Here is a 23,209-nt window from a genome sequence, read left to right on the forward strand (position 1 = left end):
ACAGTACTATACACACCTGTACATGTTATATACAGCTACAGTACATACACACCTGTACATGTTATATACAGCTACAGTACATACACACCTGTACATGTTATATACAGCTACAGTACATACACACCTGTACATGTTATATACAGCTACAGTACATACACACCTGTACATGTTATATACAGCTACAATACATCCATACCTGTACATGTTATATACAGCTACAGTACACACCTGTACATGTTATATACAGCTACAGTACTATACACACCTGTACATGTTATATACAGCTACAGTACATACCTGTACATGTTATATACAGCTACAGTACATACATACCTGTACATGTTATATACAGCTACAGTACACACCTGTACATGTTATATACAGCTACAGTACACACCTGTACATGTTATATACAGCTACAGTACATACCTGTACATGTTATATACAGCTACAGTACATACACACCTGTACATGTTATATACAGCTACAGTACATACACACCTGTACATGTTATATACAGCTACAGTACACACCTGTACATGTTATATACAGCTACAGTACATACACACCTGTACATGTTATATACAGCTACAGTACATACACACCTGTACATGTTATATACAGCTACAGTACTATACACACCTGTACATGTTATATACAGCTACAGTACATACACACCTGTACATGTTATATACAGCTACAGTACATACACACCTGTACATGTTATATACAGCTACAGTACATACACACCTGTACATGTTATATACAGCTACAGTACTATACACACCTGTACATGTTATATACAGCTACAGTACACACCTGTACATGTTATATACAGCTACAGTACATACACACCTGTACATGTTATATACAGCTACAGTACATACACACCTGTACATGTTATATACAGCTACAGTACATACACACCTGTACATGTTATATACAGCTACAGTACATACACACCTGTACATGTTATATACAGCTACAGTACTATACACACCTGTACATGTTATATACAGCTACAGTACATACACACCTGTACATGTTATATACAGCTACAGTACATACACACCTGTACATGTTATATACAGCTACAGTACATACACACCTGTACATGTTATATACAGCTACAGTACATACACACCTGTACATGTCATATACAGCTACAGTACATACCTGTACATGTTATATACAGCTACAGTACATACCTGTACATGTTATATACAGCTACAGTACATACACACCTGTACATGTTATATACAGCTACAGTACATACACACCTGTACATGTTATATACAGCTACAGTACATACACACCTGTACATGTCATATACAGCTACAGTACATACCTGTACATGTCATATACAGCTACAGTACATACATACCTGTACATGTTATATACAGCTACAGTACATACATACCTGTACATGTTATATACAGCTACAGTACATACATACCTGTACATGTTATATACAGCTACAGTACTATACATACCTGTACATGTTATATACAGCTACAGTACATACATACCTGTACATGTTATATACAGCTACAGTACATACATACCTGTACATGTTATATACAGCTACAGTACATACATACCTGTACATGTTATATACAGCTACAGTACATACACACCTGTACATGTTATATACAGCTACAGTACATACACACCTGTACATGTTATATACAGCTACAGTACATACACACCTGTACATGTTATATACAGCTACAGTACATACCTGTACATGTTATATACAGCTACAGTACATACCTGTACATGTTATATACAGCTACAGTACATACATACCTGTACATGTTATATACAGCTACAGTACATACACACCTGTACATGTTATATACAGCTACAGTACATACATACCTGTACATGTTATATACAGCTACAGTACATACACACCTGTACATGTTATATACAGCTACAGTACATACATACCTGTACATGTTATATACAGCTACAGTACATACATACCTGTACATGTTATATACAGCTACAGTACATACACACCTGTACATGTTATATACAGCTACAGTACATACATACCTGTACATGTTATATACAGCTACAGTACTATACATACCTGTACATGTTATATACAGCTACAGTACATACATACCTGTACATGTTATATACAGCTACAGTACTATACATACCTGTACATGTTATATACAGCTACAGTACATACACACCTGTACATGTTATATACAGTTACAGTACATACATACCTGTACATGTTATATACAGCTACAGTACTATACATACCTGTACATGTTATATACAGCTACAGTACTATACACACCTGTACATGTTATATACAGCTACAGTACTATACATACCTGTACATGTTATATACAGCTACAGTACTATACATACCTGTACATGTTATATACAGCTACAGTACTATACATACCTGTACATGTTATATACAGCTACAGTACATACACACCTGTACATGTTATATCCACTTATTTACTTCCACATATAACTTTATATGACATCACATCAAATGATATCAGTTTCTTGTGTGTGTGTGTGTGTGTGTGTGTGTGTGTGTGTGTGTGTGTGTGTGTGTGTGTGTGTGTGTGTGTGTGTGTGTGTGTGCGCGCGCGTCTGCGTGTGCGCGTGTCTGTCTGTGTCTATGTGTGCGTGTGCGTGTGTGTGTGTTTTCAGGTTAAACGGTCACGCATTCCAAAAGCAGGTCAAGGGGTGTTTTACTGTGGAGAGGTTCCACTCCCTTTCGCGACTCACTTTGGTCCATATGAAGGAGTGAGGACAGACAAAGAGGAAGCTGAGAAGAGTGGATACTCCTGGGTGGTGAGTGTGTGGATGTGTGGGCATGTGTGTGTGCGTGCGTGCATACGTGCGTGCGATGTTTAACATTCAGGTACATGTATGAAAAAACTCAATGGGATATGGTAAATGGACTAAATGCTAAATCGACTGCATTTATACAGCATTCTTCTCCAAAGTGCTTTACAATGTACTTCACATTCACCCATTCACACACATTCACACACCGATGGCAGAGGAAACCATGCAAGGCACCAAGCTGCTCATCAGGAGCAGTTAGAGGTTCAGTGTGTTGCTCAAGGACACTTGGACACCAACTCTGCTGCCGCTCTACCTCCTGAGCCACTGCTGTCGTTATATGAACTAATCTAGTCACATCTATAATGAAGGACACTCTGCTTAGTGTATGTTGTTTATGGTAATCAATTATAGTTTTATGCCACAGCCTACATATAATATCCTCATGTCACTATAGAGGTTCATAATGTAGTGACATCAGAGATATCAGTATATACTTAAACATACTGTAGATAAATACTGTATTTATTTTTCTTTAGGTTCGCAAGAAGAAAAACCGCTACATCTACATTGATGCTAAAGACGAGACTAAGTCCAACTGGATGCGGTGAGACATCTTTCTATGGTTATAAAACTCAAATAAAACACTTTCTCTCTTCACAGTAAGGTATTCACCTTGTACTGTATATACATGTAGTTTTATCTATAGATCTATAACTTCCTATAGATACAAATATACGTACAGTATATTTACAGTATTACAGCTTACTTTGACCCCAGTTTGATCTAGCAGTGTAATTTGTTTTTGTGAAAGAAAGTGGTTGGAGTGGATATATGTGGACAGCGACAACGTCAATGCCAGTATATCTAATAAGCTGTTGTGTCCAGGGAAATTATTTTTATCACCTAAATGTTCAGTTTTGGAAGAAAAACTACCAATATAAAATACATTTAAATCTCAGTGTGTGTGTGTGTGTGTGTGTGTGTGTGTGTGTGTGTGTGTGCGTGCGTGCGTGCGTGCGTGCGTGCGTGCGTGCGTGCGTGCGTGCGTGCGTGCGTGCGTGCGTGCGTGCGCGCCAGGTATGTGAACTGTGCTCGTAACGAGGGAGAACAGAACCTGATAGCGTTCCAGTATCGACAAGGGATTGCGTACCGTTGTTGTCGTCCTGTGATGAAAGGAGAAGAACTGCTGGTCTGGTACGGAGATGAATATGGAAAGGAGCTGGGAATCATCTTTGATAAGATGTGGGACAAGAAGAGCACTGAGAAAGGTAACTATCTACATCAGGGCTCTTCAACGTTTATCAGGCCAAGGACCTCTTAGCTGATCCAGAGTGATGAAGCAGGGACCCCCCACTAATGAAGCAGGGACCCCCCACTACATATTGGATTCAACGTTTATCAGGCCAAGGACCCCTTAGCTGATCCAGAGAGAGATGAAGCAGGGACCCCCCACTACATATTGGATTCAGACATTTGACCACTTAAACCCTCAATACTTTGTAAACTAGCCGTATTTCCCTGTACAAGAAATCTCTTTATCAAAAATTGGCAATCTACAAGTTCACTCTTAAGCTCTGCTTGTAGATCTGCTATTTTGGCTAATGTTACCCCCCAGGATAGGGATGAAAGGGTTCAAGTGGTTAAAAAGGCCCTATCACATAAAGATTTGGCGGCCCCCCTGCAGTACCTCTGAGGAACCCCTAGATCCACAGAAGTACTGTCTTCATCAGTCGGTCCCGGACCCGTCCGTCCGTCCGTCCGTCCGTCCGTCCGACCGACCGACCGACCGACCGACTGATGCATCTATTACTGATGGGTCAGACTAGTCAGCTGACTAATCGACTAGAGAATTTGTTTTAATTTTCCTTTCCATTTGTACAACCATTGACCACCCTTCCCCCTTACATTATGCAAGTAAGTGTTGAATGTATCTGTGATCTCTCTGTATGTTTTAGGATGTGATGACTTATTCTTAACTTATGAAGACTTATAGTGATGAACTCCCCCTCTCTCTCTCTCTCTCTCTCTCTCTCTCTCTCTCTCTCTCTCTTAGGACCGAGTCCCCAGTCTTCCCACAAGACTCAGATCTTCTGCTGCTCAGAGTGTCCGTACGCCTTCACCTCTCAGCTCTTCCTCCACAAGCACATGAAGAGGAGCCACAACAACGTCTACTTCCAGATGCTGAGGAGCGGACAGATCCCCCCAGCAGCAGCAGCCAGTCAGCCAATCACCAGCAGCTCTGTGAGTGACCAGAGGAGTGGACAGATCCCCCCAGCAGCAGCAGCCAGTCAGCCAATCACCAGCAGCTCTGAGAGTGACCAGAGGAGTGGACAGATCCCCCCAGCAGCAGCAGCCAGTCAGCCAATCACCAGCAGCTCTGTGAGTGACCAGAGGAGCGGACAGACCCCCCCAGCAGCAGCAGCCAGTCAGCAGAGTACCAGCAGCTCTGTGAGCCACCAGAAACAAGGAGACACTGGACACAAAGGAGAGAAACCATTCCACTGTGAGCAGTGTGGTCAGAGTTTCACTCGTTCATATAGTCTGAAGGAACACCAGCGCATCCACACTGGAGAGAAACCATTCCACTGTGAGCAGTGTGGTCAGAGTTTCACTCATTCAAATAGTCTGAAGACACACCTCCGCATCATCCACACTGGAGAGAGACCATTCCACTGTCAGCAGTGTGGTCAGAGTTTCACTCAGTCAGGTCATCTGAAGAGGCACCTCCTCATCCACACTGGAGAGAAACCATTCCACTGTCAGCAGTGTGGTCAGAGTTTCACTCAGTCAAGTCATCTGAAGACACACCTCCTCATCCACACTGGAGAGAAACCATTCCACTGTCAGCAGTGTGGTCAGAGTTTCACTCAGTCAGGTAGTCTGAAGAGTCACCTCCGCATCCACACTGGAGAGAAACCATTCCACTGTCAGCAGTGTGGTCAGAGTTTCACTACGTCAGGTAATCTGCAGACACACCTGCGCATCCACACTGGAGAGAAACCATTCCACTGTAAGCAGTGTGGTCAGAGTTTCACTCATTCAGGTAGTCTGAAGAGTCACCTGCGTCACCACACTTAAAGCGTTCCACTGTAACAGTGTGAAGAGAGTCAGTGAGTTATTCACCTGAGTATGAGTTTTCTCTTGCTCTTTCGATGCTATAGTAGTGAGACTTTATGAAGTTATGACTATGACTTTATATATTAAAATGGCGACATAACATAGTGTGATGCTTTTTTGTTTTGTTTGGTTTGTTTCGGATGCCATCATTTGAGTCAGTGAGTCAGTTCACCTGAAAAAACACCGCTAGTGAGTGTTATAGTGCTTTTCATTATTTAGTACAGCTGTTCCAGCACCACTGCTGTGTCACACTGATGAACACATTATAACGTTGTTGGTTCCTTACATGTAATACATTGAATGCATTTTCTATTTCTTTTTTGATGCTATAGTGAGAATTTTGTTTGAAGTTATGGCTATGACTCTTACATAGTTCTGTTGTATATTAATCAGTTATTGAATATGTTATATATATATATATGTATAATTATCTTATTTTGATTGAAATTGAAAATGCTGAATTTTGAATTGTGACTGAATCCATCGTTACCATGTGTCATTTTGACTTGGTGTTCATTAATGTGTTATATTCAGAGTTTTCTTTATGTTTATGATCTGTTGACTTACTTACTGAGAGAGAGAGAGAGAGAGAGAGAGAGAGAGAGAGAGAGAGAGAGAGAGACGGAGACAGAGAGACAGAGAGAGGGAGAACAGTAGAGAAAGGGAGATATTTTTGTATTGTATGAATGAACAACACATAAATGTGTTTGGTGTGCTGCATGTGCTGACAGACACCAACACTGGCCAGCCGAATATTTACCATCCACACCATCAAATATGAATACAAAGTTTTCTGAAACGTTTACAGCCTTGTTTTCAAATAATTGCAGACTTTGCAGTGCATGAAGTAAAAGTACATTTTCCTCTGAGATGTAGTGGTGTAGAAGTAAAGGTAGCCGATTGAAATTTGGAAATACTCCAGTATTAAAATAAAATAAAATACCTAAAAGTGTACTTAATTACAGTACTTGAGTAAATGTACTTATTTACTTTCTACCATTTGTCTATGCATTGATGCATGAATCAGATTGTGTTTTAGGTTAATTGTAAAAGACAGCAGGTGGCAGTGTTGTGCCAATAAAGGTGTTTTCAAGCATTAGACCTGTATGGGATGGAGAGCTCTATCCTGGATATTCTGCCTCACATACTGTCATCTGCTGCTGACATGTCCATGTGGTTACGTTGTGGAGTTAGTTCACTCCAGAAGCGACATTGACAGAAAGCTATTTTTCAAGTATGTTCTTCATGATTATTATAATGAATATAATATATACATTTTCGAATGAATAAAATTGTTAATAGAAATACAAGGTGATATGTCCGGAAGACATTATTATGCAATTGTATGTGTTTGTTGTTGGTGCTGCTGCTGCATATAGTGTAGCTTATACTTTTTTCAACGCATCACTGTGTTTATTAGGCGAGTATTTGTTATACATACAGGTGTTGGGAAAAGGCATGCCCCCCTTCTGATTTGTGCCTGGAGCCGGCACTGTGAATAGTATTATAGTGGTTCTCAAACTATTACATTTCATGTATACCGGTACCTGTTCGTTACTCTGAGGCCCCTTTTCCACCGGTTGGTTCCCAATGGGAACCGGTTCAGTTATTTTTGGTTCCTAGTCCATGGACTAAGAAGCCTGGCTCATGGACTAAGAACCAAAAGAACTGAACCGGTTCCCATTGGGAACCAACCGGTGGAAAGGGGGTCTGTGAGTTACAGACCTGTAGTGTAAGGGTCCATTTGAACTGGCCGCCTCATCCGTGACTATTCTTCCAGTAAGTCAAACAGCACAATAAAAAAGATTAGCAATTAAAGGATTTGACAATATGCATTAACACACATACCAAAGACAAAAAAACAAAGATGATCTATGTGACATGGCTGCGTTTTACCAGGGTATATGGAGGTTTTACCAGGGTATATGGAGGTTTTACAGGGTTTATGGAGGTTTTACCAGGGTATATGGAGGTTTTACCAGGGTATATGGAGGTTTTACCAGGGTTTATGGAGGTTTTACCAGGGTATATGGAGGGGGTCAAAAGAGGGAGAAACACTATTATTGACCTGGAGAGACTGAGAGATAAGCATCGCTGCACCAAGAGGGGGCTGTAGTTCTGGGCCTGCTAAACATTTACAGAGGAAAGTAGGAAACCACTTGTAAACCATGGCTTTGCACTGGGAAGGAGATGTTTTAGCTGCATGTGAATCACATACTGTAGTAGTTTACAGTGGTTCCCAAAGTGGGGTCCGGGGACCCCCAGGGGTACTTGGGGGAGTTCCAGGGGGTCCCCAGCTAAATGATAGATTGGAACCAAATGGACCATTATGGGTGTCCAGGGTCTGTGGAACCAAATGGACCCATTAGGGTCCATTTGGTTCCATTTTGTACACTCTCAGAGTTACATTAACATTGATTTTACAAAATACATTGGAGTCTCAGAGATAGAAATGCCATTAAATGGGGACTAATTGCATGGGGACTAATATGCATGTCAAACTGCAGGTCCTTGAAATTAAACGGGTTGAGAATCACTGCTAGAGCCGTAAAATCCTCTCTTATGGGGATCCCTGGCATATCTTTTCAAATGGGGGTCCGTGTGCTACTTAGTGTCGATTTGGGGGTCCTGGACGTCCTGGACGTCTTCTCACATTGAGGTCAAGACAGTACACAAATGTATACTGTTGGTGTTGTAGTTTATTACCCTGTCAGAACAAAACAAACAAAACTATAAAGTCTAATTGCATAATCGTGTTATTGTTTCTTGCTGACTTGGTGGCCATAGCAGAACAGGGGTAATCGTCATGGCTTGTGGTGGACATTTTTGTCAAAATTACATTTTTTCCACAGACATACAAAATGAGAATTACCAGAAACACATAAAGAGATATGCCCGAATGACCATAACTAGGTCGGTAACTCTGAGAGTGGACAGATGGTTAATGGAACCAAATTTTGATTCCATTTGTTGTACATTCTTAAGCCCTAACCACACCAAAGGGTCACCATGCCACTCCTTGGGTCCAAACGGTTGCAAGGAGTTAACGCTAAAACCGTCAACGTGGGTCAACGGTGTGGTTATAGGGCTTTATAGTTATGGGGGTTGTTGCAAATACGATGTTTGAGCTAACTATAGTGGACTCATAATGTGATATATCCTGCACAACACCACCACAACAGTGCTGCCTCTAAATAGACTCAAGTCCCGCCACCCGTACAACACGGTGGCACAAGAGCTGCTCAGGTCCCTCCCTGAGGACCTGTCTACAGAGGCATGGCTGGCGGCAGCCTGGAAGCAGGAGTGGGAGTCAGCCAGGCCAACACGCATCCACTGTTACATCTAGGAGGACCCGGGAGGCGGCATTATAGGAGAGGAACTGCCACACCGGCAATGGACCCTGCATTCTGAAGTGCTACTGGGGTCCGACGTTTCAAACCATCCATGAGGAAGTAGGGCCTGACGGACGGATCAGCATGTGAGTGTGGGGAGCCGGAGCAAACCGCTGACCACATAATCACCGCCTGTACCCTATAGCCTAAACCACCCTCCGAGGCCAACCTCTTCGATGTGGGCCCTGAGACGAGGGCGTGGCTGTACGCTACTGAGCGGGACATCTGATGATGACACACGAAAGAAGAAAGAAGAAGCTGGGTGAGGCTGAAACTGAATTCCCTCCCACGGGAGCAAGTAGGTCTTTTGATGCTTTTGTGTGACACTGTAGTATGATCAAGTAATAAGTACATGGTGTTTACATGGAAGTACATGGTGTGTACATGGAAAAAACCCCACAAAAAGTTAAAATATGGAGTTAAGAGGTTTCTGCCCGACAGCAATGATGGACTTTGTCCACCACTGGTATTAGTATTTTAATGGATAATGTATCATCTTATTTTATAGCTCCCAAGTTGCATCGTGCGACCTCAGTGTGTCCAAATCAATACCAAGCAGATATTATTAGTATACACTGCCTATACAGGCCAAATAGTATACTATACTATGATGAAGGCCTGGTCTGTTCAAATAGCAGAGATGAAGGTACATACATTAAAATGTGATGTTCATGTTTTATCCAAAGATACATGGGTTCAAAAGACACTGACTGAAGGCAATAAATAAATGAACAAACAAGCAAGCAAATAAAGTACATAAGACGAAAGAAGAAGAAGAAGAAGAAGAAGAAGAAGAAGAAGAATCCTGTAGAAACCAAGTAGGTTGAGGCTTTTAGAAATAAAATTACTAAATGTAAATGGTGCATGCTGAAATAACGTAACATTTAATTTACTTACTGTACACACACACACACACACACACACACACACACACACACACACACACACACACACACACACACACACACACACACACACACACACACACACACACACACACACACACACACACACACACACAATTTATTTTTGTATCCCATTCCCCACCGCCCACAAGACCAGCACCCCCCATCCCATCCCATCCCCCCCCATCCCATCCCATCCCACCCCGAGGCTACATCCCACCCCACCCATGTCATAGAATGCCAATCTCGCCGGTGATTGGTCCGACTCCTCATGAATATTCTAATGAACCCCGGAAGTAAGGCGGGTGCTGCTGTTTTGCTGTCGAGTCACCTCTGACAGGCTGCCTGGTAGACTGGAGGAAAACAAACCATGGGTTTATAATAATGCTAAATAACGGAGGATCCAGCAGCCGACGAGGACCAAGACTAAATACAAACGGGGACAATAATTAAAGAGTGAAGCCTCCGTGGTGTTGTTGTTGTCGACACTACAGCAGCAGCTCAGCCATCATCGCATCGATAAGAGCTATAGAGGAGCCGCGGCGCTTCGTTCATCATTGAAACCCAAACATGATGGAAGAAATCGACAGGTTCCAAGTACCTCCAGTCAACGGAGAGGGAGAGACACAGCCTCTGGTAAGAAACGGAAGACACACGAAAATAAACACATTTATTGTGTGATGCGACTCATATTCTCTCTCTCTCTCTCTCTCTCTCTCTCTAGCTGTCTCACACTCTAACATATTCATGACTTGTGTGTGAAAATGGCATGTTTTTTTAATGAAATCGGTGCTATCATAAAATCAGCAACGTGGTTGTAAGAGGCAAAGAGCAGTATACAGCTGATTCCACAACTAAATCCAATTATGTTTACTAGTGCCTCAACCCTCAAATGTGTTGTTGTGAATCCATATCATCCATTCACAGCCAAAAGGTCCACGTACATTTGAGGCTAATGTGCATGGATGACTCGGATACATAAATGTGCATGGATGGGTTGACAGCTGCCTAAGCTTTCACTTTCATCCCCCAGATTATAGCAGCAGGGAAATAACATCACGATTCAGGCCTGCACTGCACACACACACACACACACACACACACACACACACACACACACACACACACACGCACACACTACGGGATCATCCCGTTGTAAAGTACGACACGGACCACTACTACTGCTGCTGCTGACATTTCTATTCCACGTCACAGACAAGACTAGTGCTTTGTGGTTTTTTTAAACCAATTATGACGTGGTTCCTTTGCATGCATGACGTGTAAACCTGGGACTGGGATTCTTCTGTACTAGCCAGTAGCCACCAGTTATAGCAATAGGATGCTGTCTGTCCTCCCATCCTACTGCAGAGAGTCAGAGACTACAGTCTGAGTGTCTGACAGCTCAGATCACCTGTTTTGACATCTATAATCCTACCAGAGAGATCAGGATTTCATGCACTATTGTAGGTCAGACTGATGGTTCTTGGTTTGATCCTAGATTACTATTTCTAGTATGATGCATTTCATGTAACCCCGTGTTTTCCTTGCTTAAAGGGGAAAACCACCCATTTTCAACATTTTACTATGTCATTAATATACCTTTAGAGCTGTTGTGTGGAAATAATAAAAAAGTCCCTCCATTCTGTGTTTCCTAGAACTGTAATTATGAAGAAAATCATTAACATGGTGAAACACATCTTGATGACATCATCAAGATGTGTTTCACCATGTTAATGATTTTTTTCAGACCTCTAGTTCTAGGAAACACAGAATGGGGGAACTTTTTTATTATTTCCACACAACAGCTCTAAAGTACATTAATGACATAGTAAAATGTTGAAAATGAGTGGAATGCCCCTTTAAATCGCTCTATATACCACATTTTCCACAAGATTTAGTTTGACCATCAATAGCACATCTACAACAAGATCACAACGCGTGATGTTTTCACATTGCTGATGTACTGTATGTAGGGATAAACTGATTGTGGCGCTATTAATTCATTTAGCTAGGGGACCCCCTTGGACCCCTTCAAGGACCCCCAACTTTGAGAAGCGCTGCTGTGATGGTGCTATCATCCTCGCTACTTCCTGCGTCCTGGAGAATGCTCGCTGTGAGCTTTAGGGCTGCTGTCACGATTATGACATTTCACTGCATGATTAATTATTGCCATTCAAATGATTGCGATTAATTGGGTTTCTGTCGAATAAATGTTTTTTTTAAGGCTTCGTAAACAAAAGGCAGATAAACAAAGGGCAGATATGACAAAAAACCTCATAAAAACATGAGTAGTGGAAATAGCCGATCTACAAGCTCAAAACACGTCACATCGTGACACATTCTGCGCTTGGAGACCGGATATTTCCACTATTTGAAAATATAATGAACGTTTTTCAACATGGAAATGATTGTGACGACTATGACTGTTATGCAAAACATGTTTTGCGATTATCTCAAATATTTGCGATTAGACCATGTATTAGATTATTATGTAATAATTGTGACGGGCCTTGTGAGCTTGTAGATCGGTTATTTTTGGCGGATTTACCGATTTTTGTGTAGGCTAGAGAGAGAGAGAAGAAAAGCTAAAAAAGTACAGCTCCAACTCGGGGCAGGTCCAAAGTAAACCCGATATGCAGTTCGCCAACTGAATTTCACAATAACTTTAAATCTCTGCGTTGCGATTATTGTGAAGCATTTTTAATTGCGATAAACGACATATAATAACAATTATCGGCCCATCCATAATCCCACAGCTTCCCATAACGAGGTGACCCACCCAGTGCGAGCATGCATGCCTTCATTGCCTTTTATCTCATTTACATTGACGTAAATAATCAATGCTTCTTTCTCAAAATTACCCGTCACGGTCAGTCACACTAATTTGGACATGCGGGCCGGATTCTCCTCACTTCAAAACCAAGCGCCCTCAAACAGCTGTGCCTTTCAGAGTGTTGGCTGTCAGCGGTATATGGGCAGGCTAAAGCGGAACTCTGCCATCATTCACCTCGTCCATCCATGGTTGCCCATGACAGTCCAGCAGCCCTTCAGGCTGGTTGGAGTGGAGATCACAGACGAGAACCCTTTCAACCGGCAGTGGAAGCCTGACGCATTATTATGCAACAACAATAAAATATTCCCATTAAGGTTTCATCAGTCGGCGTTCTGTAAAGGCGTTTTGCATTTTACAGCCGAGAGTCCACTCAGACTCGGAACTAATGTGAATGATCAGCGACAACCGTAAAGCTCCCTTGAAGCAGATTGGGCCTTCTTCTGTTTGGGGTATACTGTATGCGATTAGCTTCCCCTGAGACGAAAATAACAACGTGCGCCTCTCTCATTTTGCCTTCTCTTTTATGCCACAAGCGAACGCTGGTTAAACTGACAGCTGGTCTGAGATGCATGGCTGTGTATTTTGATGCTAATAACTTCATTGTGATTCGTGAAGCTCGTGAATCAACTTGGCACCTGCCTCAAATTCCGAAATCAATTTCACACAGGGATGAAGGGGCTTTGTGTGGGACATTTCGACTCGCCACGTCTAATATGAAAGAAAAAGGACCCTTGAGATGTAGGCAAACAAATAAAATGAAAGTATGATGAAACAATGACATAATTTTGTAATGTAGATGTCTTCCCAAATGACTAACCGCCAGTTTTCAGGCTTTAAGTTGTTCAAGATGTTCAACATAGTATACTTTACTGGAACCTATGATACTTAAAGGACCACTTCACCACTTTTCAACCTATATTCATATAATAGGTCATGATAAAATGGCACGTTTTTTTTCTACTCAGTGTGTGTCTCATAGGAGGGCTGTGGGCAGTTTAGAAACCGTCTTCCAGTGACATCATCATTAGGCAGATTATTTTTTAAACAATATTTTTTTACAAAAATGTTTAGATTTTCATTATCGTGAGAATGATGGCTTCCATTTTCGCATTGCAACTTTTCAGGACTAGAAAGCCTGCAGTTTCTATTAGCTTGTATTCCCCATCGATGATGTCACTGGAAGACGGTTTCTGAACTGCCCACAGCCCTCCTATGAGACACAGACCGAGTAGAAAAAGATTGCGCCATTTTTTTCATGATTATTAGTGAGGACCTATTATATGAAGATAGGTTGAAAAGTGGTGAAGTGGTCCTTTAATAGCTTTTATGTTCACTGCATTCTTTTCTTTTTTTCTAACTGCAATTGAGCCGCAATGACTTATAAAGGCAAAAGTAATATCCTTGAAAAAGCCCTTTCATCATTTTGCCTTTGCTGACCGATGGACCCAGGTGTCGGTATGACATATCTGAGATCTGCCGACACTTGAGAGACTATAATAATTTAGCTTTACTGCTGGTCATCTTAAGGATAGCGGCACAGCTTCTCTGATGCGGTCACCTGATCCATCGACCTGCGCCGCTATTGGTCAGGAGGATGTCGCGTTAGATAATCCCACCAATCCCCTGGCATCTGTGCTGTGTCAGCAGCCTTGCAGATCCTCATCCTCCCAGGCACTGTGAAACTCACACACACACACACACACACACACACACACACACACACACACACACACACCTGATTATATGACACACACACATACATACATACATACCCCAACCGGAGAACAGGTTGATGAAACCGATGCAAGGGGTCACATCATATAATCGTGTGTGTGTGTGTGTGTGTGTGTGTGTGTGTGTGTGTGTGTGTGTGTGTGTGTGTGTGTGTGTGTGTGTGTGTGTGTGTGTGTGTGTGTGTGTGTGTGTGTGTGTGTGTGTGTGTGTGTGTGTGTGTGTGTGTGTGTGTGTGTGTGTGTGTGTGTGTGTGTGTGTGTGTGTGTGTTCGATCCCCACAAGTATAGTACTTAGACTTTATGGTTAGGGTTTGTAATAGCAAAAATGTCCTCACAACTATAGTAATATGAACGTGCGTGTGTGTCCTTGGGCTGATGTTCTAGAGGCCATATCAGTCATTTAGCGACCTTTCAAAGCACCAGCATGTCACTCACCAGCTCAGTGGCCTTGTGGTTAGAGTGTCCGCCCTGAAACTGGGAGGTCAGGGTTCGATCCCCGGCCGGGTCATACCAAAGACTGTAAAAATGGGACCCAATGCCTCCCTGCTTGACACTCAGCATCAAAGGGTTGGATTGGGGGGGTCAAATCTACTAATCAAATGATTCCCGAGCGCGGCGCACGCTGCAGCTCACCGCTCCTTGGCTGCGGCTCACCGCTCCAAGAGATGGGTCAAATGCGGAGAACAAATTTCACTGCGGTAACGTGTGTGACAAATCGTACGACTTTGACTTTGACTCATTGTAGACGTCAAAGTGCAAGTATGGAGCACTTGTTAGTTGTTTCTGTGCTTCAGTGTGATCCACTCTTAACAATGTGTCTCCTGTTCTGAACAGGCTGTCCGAGTGTCCGTCTGTGTTTGCATGTATGCATAATACGGGTATGACTGACTCTGTGGACAGCTAATCTCGAACACCCTGGACCTATCGGTGTGAAACATTGAATGCACACGCCCAGTAGGCCAATAAGAACCTAACAAATCAAATCAGCCTCATGGTGGCGCTATAGCAGGCGACTTTAGCCTATAACTTTAACTGTAGGTCGTACAATCCTGTGTGTGTGTGTGTGTGTGTGTGTGTGTGTGTGTGTGTGTGTGTGTGTGTGTGTGTGTGTGTGTGTGTGTGTGTGTGTGTGTGTGTGTGTGTGTGTGTGTGTGTGTGTGTGTGTGTGTGTGTGTGTGTGTGTGTGTGTGTGTGTGTGTCACAGACAGACAGACAGACAGACAGACAAATGTGAATCAGTTACTTTGTCAATATGGGTTAGTTCTTAACTCCTTTGTTTAGTTTCTGTTTACAGAGAAGTCAAATAGCTTTGCAGTTTGCACCAAACCATGTCGAGGAAACTACATAATGCTATGGTGCAAAGCTACTGAAAACAACATTTTAGTTTTAGACTGACACAGCCTGGTCTATTTCAAGCACAAAGTCATCTGTCACCTGATTTCTTTTTGGGCCACTGCTGGCCACCTTTTTTTTTTCCTTTTCTTTTTTTTGGTGTTATCCCATGTTTAATTGGCAGGTAATTTGGTTATTGATGATGGCATAATCCTGAATGTTTTCATTACAACTATGTGGAATGGATGTGGGTGTGAGAAAACACAAATCACAAAGCTTGCTTGTTTGAAGGGAATGTACTGAAGCCCATTTGTAGAGCATATTAATCACAAAGCCCTATAATATGTAGTTGTATGACAAATAGCAAAAATAGACACTATAATATAATAATACATCAAACTTATATATAGCGCTTTTCTTAGTACCCAAAGTCTCTTTAGGCATGAAGGGAGATTTGAATTGAGTTAGGCAGGGGACAGCAACTCTGAAGGTGGGTTTTTACTTTTGAGGGAGTCTTTGAACACGGCAAGGCTTGGGTGGTTTTGATGCGAGGTGGGAGTGAGTTCCAAAGGGAGGGGGGCGGCAACTGAGAAATCCCTGTCACCCCAGCTGACAGGGGAGAGACATGAGGGAGCGGGAGGGGGGCGTCCCGGGCGTGGCATTGGAGGAGGTCAGAGAGGGCCTTAGCTGTAGTAGATGGTGATCAGTATTTTGAAATCTATTTTGTGTTCGACTGGGAGCCAGCCAGTGAAGGTCATGGAGGACTGGGGTGATGTGGTCTCTGGATCAGGTTCTGCAGAGTTTTGCACATACCAAAGTTTCTTGAGAACTTTGGAGGTGGCAAAGGAAGGCTATACAATAGTTACCTCTTCAGACTTCACCTTAGGGCCTAAGGTGAAGTCTTTCCCTAGCCTCGACGACGTTGCAGGCTTATGTAAACGCTAAAGATGTAATTTCGATAGCATGTTATGTAGTAAGTAGACAGATGATGGCTGCCAGGTCATTATTGATCTGGCATCCTATAGTGTTTATAGTTTCAATGTAGTGTCATCTCATTGGTTCAACTTCCATTCCCAGCACCTGCTAGTATGCTTTATTTGTTGTTGGCAGAAGTCATAAATGACTAATGAATAATGTGTCCTCACCAGATAAACCTTATTTCATCCGGTGTAGGGCTCATATCTGGCAAAGAAAAGGCCTGTGCCAGTTGCAGTTGTTTGTTTATCAGTTATCACTAGTTCTTAGAGAGAAGTATAGGGAAGAGATTTTTCTCTTAATCTAAGTGATTAATTGTTATGGTAGCGTCATTGTGCTGAGAATGTCATTAATTAAGAGATATGAGCCCTGGCTCGGAATGACAATATCTCAAACTGAACGGGAGTTTCTAATTTTAATTTAGCCCTATGTTTTTGCTAGATTATAAATGCGTATGGCTCTGGCACACTGTTTTGCAGCAGTATGCTATGGCTCTGACCTTTTTTAAATTGCCGTCGTCCATGTGCAATATATCTATACACTAAGCATGCAAATGGATGTGCAAAATAAGCTTCATATTTCGCCTCCTCCTCCTAGACTTATGAATCTTTCATTAGACTCTGTGAGATAGGATAAGCTCTAATGGTCTCGTGGAATTTGCCTAAAATTCTTTAGTGTTCCATTGTGAGGACTAGACTACAGTATGAGACTGTACCGTGTTAGAAATAGGCCTAGTAGAGATGCTTGAATAATGTCTGAATAATCTTCAGAAATGTTGTTGTTTAGTACTTATCGTCATAGCTTTTTATTCATGAATATTTATTAATAGATAGGCCAGTGCCATTTACTTGTTTTAGGCGCTATTCATTGATTGATTGATTGAATACTTTTATTAACAAGTTAAAAAAGCAATAATAGAAATATTTACAGAAAAAGTGTGTGTGGGGGGGGGCTCCTTTCGTGGAGCCTGCTAGTACAGTACTTGTATTGATTAATAGAGCTACAGTACATCTGAAATGAGCAGCTCAGTGGCCTGGTGGTTAGAGTGTCCGCCCTGAGACTGGGAGGTCGGGGTTCAATCCCCGGCCGGGTCATACCAAAGACTCTAAAAAATGGGACCCAGTGCCTCCCTGCTTGACACTCAGCATCAAGGGTTGGATTGGGGGTAAGTCCCTGCGACATACTAGCGTCATGTCCAGGGGGTGTACTTGTACATCAAGCTGCCTCACGCTACAGAAACAGGAGATAGGCTCCTGCCCTATGGGCCTCATGGCTCGGCAAGGCTACTTACTACTTACATCTGAAATGAGGCAGTAACACCATATTGTATATTTATATTTTATCATACAGTAGTTTGGTGTTAGTCATAGCAGTGCATATCATTGCTGTCGGGCCTCTACATCTCCACATTTTAACTTTTAGTGTTTTTCCCCAAATTATTGCTCTACTAGCGTAAATTATCATACTACAGCATCACACAAAAGCATGAAAAGTAGCAGCTCCGTTCGAGCTTTCAGATCTGCTACGTTTGCTACTTTTACATTTAAATCCTGAAAAGTAACAATTTTGGACATGAGTTTTTCAGCCAACTGAGAAACCAGCCTAAACCCCTAAAATACCTCCGCTACAGCTACATTATGCATATGGTGTGGTTTGGGTGTTACAATAATGAAACCAATCATCGTGCCACATGCCCTTAAGAAAAGACTGCGCAATCCATTATCAATTTCCAAGGCCTTGGAATACATGTATATTTGATACAGAGGGTTGTTTTGTGTGTCCAGTAGCTCCTCTTATCTATCATCCACTCCGCGACAATAGTGGTTTGCGTGTCCACAAGATACCGGCGTAAGGCATGGCATACGTTAGGGCCAGATATCTATATATTCTTTATCATACAAAAGGGTGTTCGTCATTGCCAGACATTATCACTGGGGCTTTTTTTGTTTGTTGCAATGGCAGATTAATTTGGCTGTGTGATATGAGGCTAGTTTGTCATAGCAGTGCATAATATATTAGTTAGAAAGAAGATGTGTAGATTCCAGTGGAACAGTTAAAGGGGAATACCACTAATTTTCAACATTTTACCATGTCATTAATATACCTTAGAGGTAAAAAGTCCCCCCCCATTCTGTGTTTTCAGACCTCCAGTTCTAGGAAACACAGAATAGGGGGACTTTTTTATTATTTATACACGACAGCTCTAAGGTATATTAATGACATAGTAAAATGTTGAAAATGAGTGGAATGCCCCTTTAACACAACAGTGGCTTAGTGGCATCATGGATGTATTGTTGTTTTTTGTAAGTGCTATAAGGTGGTTCCATGAGGAATTCAGCAGGTTACGGTGAGGCGCTGGCAGCCTTCCCCCATGCGCCACGCATGCACGATGGAAACACACACACACACACACACACACACACACACACACACACACACACACACACACACACACACACACACACACACACAAACAACGTCAGGCCTGTACACTGAACATAATGCAGGCCTCTGTCACGTTGGCACAGCCTCAGCTCTGGGCTGGCTGCAGCAGACAGGCCAGCTTCTCTCTGTTTCAACCCTCTCCTCTCGCAGTGACGGAAAGTAACCGAGTACATCATGTCATGTGCTCAAGTACTGTGCTTGTACTGAACTACTGATATGTCATGATTTAGAAGACATTTTGTAGAATCGGTCTCGGTCGAAATGGGTTAAGTACAATTCAGATTTTCTTTTTTTTACTTGAATATTTCAATACTCAAATTTGTACGATTTTGATTATTTGTGATTAACTTTTATACATTCTGAAAACTTGTGGAGTGGGGCATTCTGCATTAATGAGTACTTTTACCGTTGGAACTTTAGGTATAATCTTGCCCTGCCTCTCTCTCTCTCTCCCATCCTCCCTCCTGTCATGCACCAGGGAATCCATATGGCAAAATAAGGGAGTCCACAGACTCCACACACAAAGGTCAAAAGTTTAAACTCATGTTCTACATGAAAGAAACAGTGAGGCAGAGGGGCAAGGCCGTCACACTCCCTCCCTCCATCACCCCCCCCCCCCCCCCCCCCCTCTCTCTTTGGGAAGTCTCTACTCTAACAGCAACCCCTTCTGTTCTGCCTGGGCCTCCTCCCCATAGCATCACTGCACGCACACACACACACACACGCACACGCACACGCACACGCGCGCGCACACACACGTTAGTCAAACAGAGGAACACTCAGACCTATTGAGCACACAGAGGCTGTCAGGCTGTAGCACACAGGTTAACGAATCCTGTTACTGTTAGTGGATTTCAGAGCAAGATGGAACGTATAAGACTGGGTCAGTGGTGTGACCCGCGTGGCTTCACTGGCTTGAGGCGATTACGTGTCTGTTGGGGATGTAGTATGTGTACACTGTACATGTTTTGAGTGGTGCCTAACCACTCCAATGACTGGCCGTGTGTGTATGTCTGTATGTCTGTCTGTATCATGTCTGTCTGTCTGTCTGTTTAGAGTACGAACAGCTGCAATACCGCTGGGTGACCTAAAGTGGCACTGTTGAGCAGCCTAAAGGGCCATTCACACTGAGCACTATTAATAAGGGAAAATTAGCGAAATGTGTGGCAAAAAATTGCTTACCACTAGCTTTCTTCACAGATGTGTTCATAAATGTGTCTACTATAACATATACATTTGTTCCAACCCAACTCCCTTGGGAAACTTTGTGACAGCTGCTGAAAGTTGGGGTACCATTATCAACCAATATAAGGCAAAGATTTCCAAATTTCATTATACTTTAAGTAGCATGTGATGTGTCAAACTAGGGGGTTTTCATGATGCTGAATCCATTGCAATCCATGTCCATAGCTGTCATCACAAATGTGATGAGGTCATGCATAATGAAAATGTGGGAATTTTCCCTAATATTGGTTGATAATGGTACCCCAACTTTCAGCAGCTGTCACAAAGTTTCCCAAGGGAGTTGGGTTGGAACACATTTTTATGTTATAGTAGACACATTTATGAACACATCTGTGAAGAAAGCTAGTGGTAAGCATTTTTTTTGCAGCTTTGCCACACATTTCGCTAATTTTCTCTAACTATATAACTATAACTGCAGCCAGCCAGCGGTGGTGTTTAGCAGCCTGCACCGCTCAGTTCACACAGGTGTGATTTCGAGTTTGGGGCAGAAGTATTGGACGGACGGATCAACATTTTTCCATTGAATACAATATTAATTTGCGGTTATATATGACTTGATTATACAACAGGTCATTCCTGTTGTATAATCACAGGCTCTCTACCTGTGTTAAAAATCAGATCAACGGATATCAAATATCTTCATTACAGTGGGATTGAGCTAATGGTTAAGTTGTGTATACTTTTGGGGTCCTTGACATGAAATATTGAGCACCACTGATACAGAAACTTAGGTATTTCCGAAAACTGTCATTTCGACGTCCGGCCTAAATGGGTTTTAATTAAATCACAGCAGGCTAACATCCTCCTCTTCTGTCCCCGTAGGACCCGGCAGCCTCCTCCACCTCGGAGGGCGACTCCGACACCAGGGAAGGAGAGACTGTGGCCATGAACTACAAGCCGTCACCACTGCAGGTCCAAATAGGTAATATAAGGTTTTATAACGCCGTACATTGATCACACTATGGTGTCACACAAAAGCAGCAAAAGTAGCAGATATTATGCACGTGACACATTTTGCTTGTAGATCTGCTACTCTTTGCTATTTTTGAGTCTTAATCCTGAAAAGTAAAAGTTTTGGACTGACATGAGGTTTCCGCCCGACAGAGACGATAACAACCTCCAACTCACAGATCAATAACGGGCCCGTTCACACTCTGATATCACGCAGTGATTGATTGATTGATTGATTGAATACTTTATTAACAAGTTGAAAACAGTATAGCAAGTATAAATACGCAAGCAAAAACTTTGCCTTGATGGCTTGTTTTGAAAGTGGTCCTATCACTAGTCTCTCACTAGTCTAGGCAGGGGGTATCTAGAAGACATTATCTAGGTTGTGTTGTAAATTGCAGACAGGACGGTGACTAGGGGTCACTAGGGGTAGGTGGTGTGTGCCGATGATGATGAGCACTGTGACGCGTTGTGAACTTGTAGATCGGCTATTTTTGGTGCCCGACACCACGTGCCAAATATCATTGTCGAGCCCTGAAGCAGTGGCTTGACCTGCTTTTAGAGTAGAACTCGTTCAGTGACTGGAAGAGTGGAATTTTGTCATTTGCATTTTGCAACTTGTCTACAAACTCCTGTAAGACTTCTGAGCTGATGCTATCTTATCGCACTTCGACGCACTACAGTACTGACGGACGCAGATGTTACTGAAGGACTTGTTATTTTTGATTTCATGCTTTAATGCCCGTTTGTGAGCTGTATATTTTAGATCTACGTTATTTTTTTCAAATGATGCATATCTCATATTTTCAAATGAAATTTCCTTTTTGCACAGTCTGACTACTACACTGTAGGCTGCGGCGCATACACCCATACTGAGCAGTTCTGCAAATATAGCAAGTTGTGAACTATTGATTGGGTTCAATTCAATAACGGTGCCAAACTAATTCATATATTGTTAATGTATGAAGTATGGTAAAACGTTATAATAAAGAAGGTAGGGCATCGGGACACCCTTTTTTGCTGAGCCTGGGAGTCCATGGGTGCTGATGGGGCGCTTGCTCATATACAACTGTATGGACTAGACCGCGACGGAGGCCCGCCGTCTCAAGTGAATTTGAGTCACGCGAGACACCGCAGAGTTGCCGTGTCGAACGTTACGAAGTTCGCTTAGCCGACTCAGGGTCGTTCGAGTTGTGACCCGATAGGCAGAGAATAGTGAATAATGTTCTGGCGTGAGTGTTTTCCATATACCCCGCCCTGCTAGTAGTAGGCGGCGATAAAACAACCGTTCCATCAGCGCCCAATCGACTCCCAGGCTCCGCAAATAAGGGAGTCCCGTAGCGTAGGGCATCGGCTTCTACTGGTTCTACAGAGGGAAGACCCACCCTCGCTGCCCTTCCAGCCAACAATGGCCAATGCTTTTTCGGGAGCGGAAGTTCCAAGACGGTGTAT

General features: G+C 42.6%; 2 protein-coding genes across 4 annotated transcripts in view; both read left to right on the top strand.

Moving 5' to 3' along the window:
- The window catches only part of LOC306929861 (histone-lysine N-methyltransferase PRDM9-like), a gene marked incomplete at its 3' end in the record, with an annotated part of 14,424 nt that extends 5,132 nt beyond the window's left edge, over positions 1-9,292 (top strand). The window contains exons 6-10 of the mRNA XM_079510594.1: positions 2,689-2,832; positions 3,366-3,433; positions 3,907-4,097; positions 4,883-5,599; positions 9,129-9,292. Of these exons, the coding sequence (XP_079366720.1) occupies positions 2,689-2,832; positions 3,366-3,433; positions 3,907-4,097; positions 4,883-5,599; positions 9,129-9,292 (1,284 nt within the window). The remainder of the gene's footprint in view (positions 1-2,688; positions 2,833-3,365; positions 3,434-3,906; positions 4,098-4,882; positions 5,600-9,128) is intronic.
- Positions 9,293-10,572: 1,280 nt separating this feature from the next.
- The window catches only part of fam219aa (family with sequence similarity 219 member Aa), a 31,456-nt gene continuing 18,819 nt past the window's right edge, over positions 10,573-23,209 (top strand). For all 3 annotated transcript variants that reach the window (XM_079510891.1, XM_079510892.1, XM_079510893.1), the window contains exons 1-2: positions 10,573-10,879; positions 21,629-21,728. In XM_079510891.1, the coding sequence (XP_079367017.1) occupies positions 10,814-10,879; positions 21,629-21,728 (166 nt within the window). In that variant the 5' untranslated portion in view covers positions 10,573-10,813. The remainder of the gene's footprint in view (positions 10,880-21,628; positions 21,729-23,209) is intronic.

This window comes from Electrona antarctica (assembly GCF_951216825.1).
Source record: "Electrona antarctica genome assembly, chromosome: 9".
NCBI lineage: Eukaryota > Metazoa > Chordata > Actinopteri > Myctophiformes > Myctophidae > Electrona > Electrona antarctica.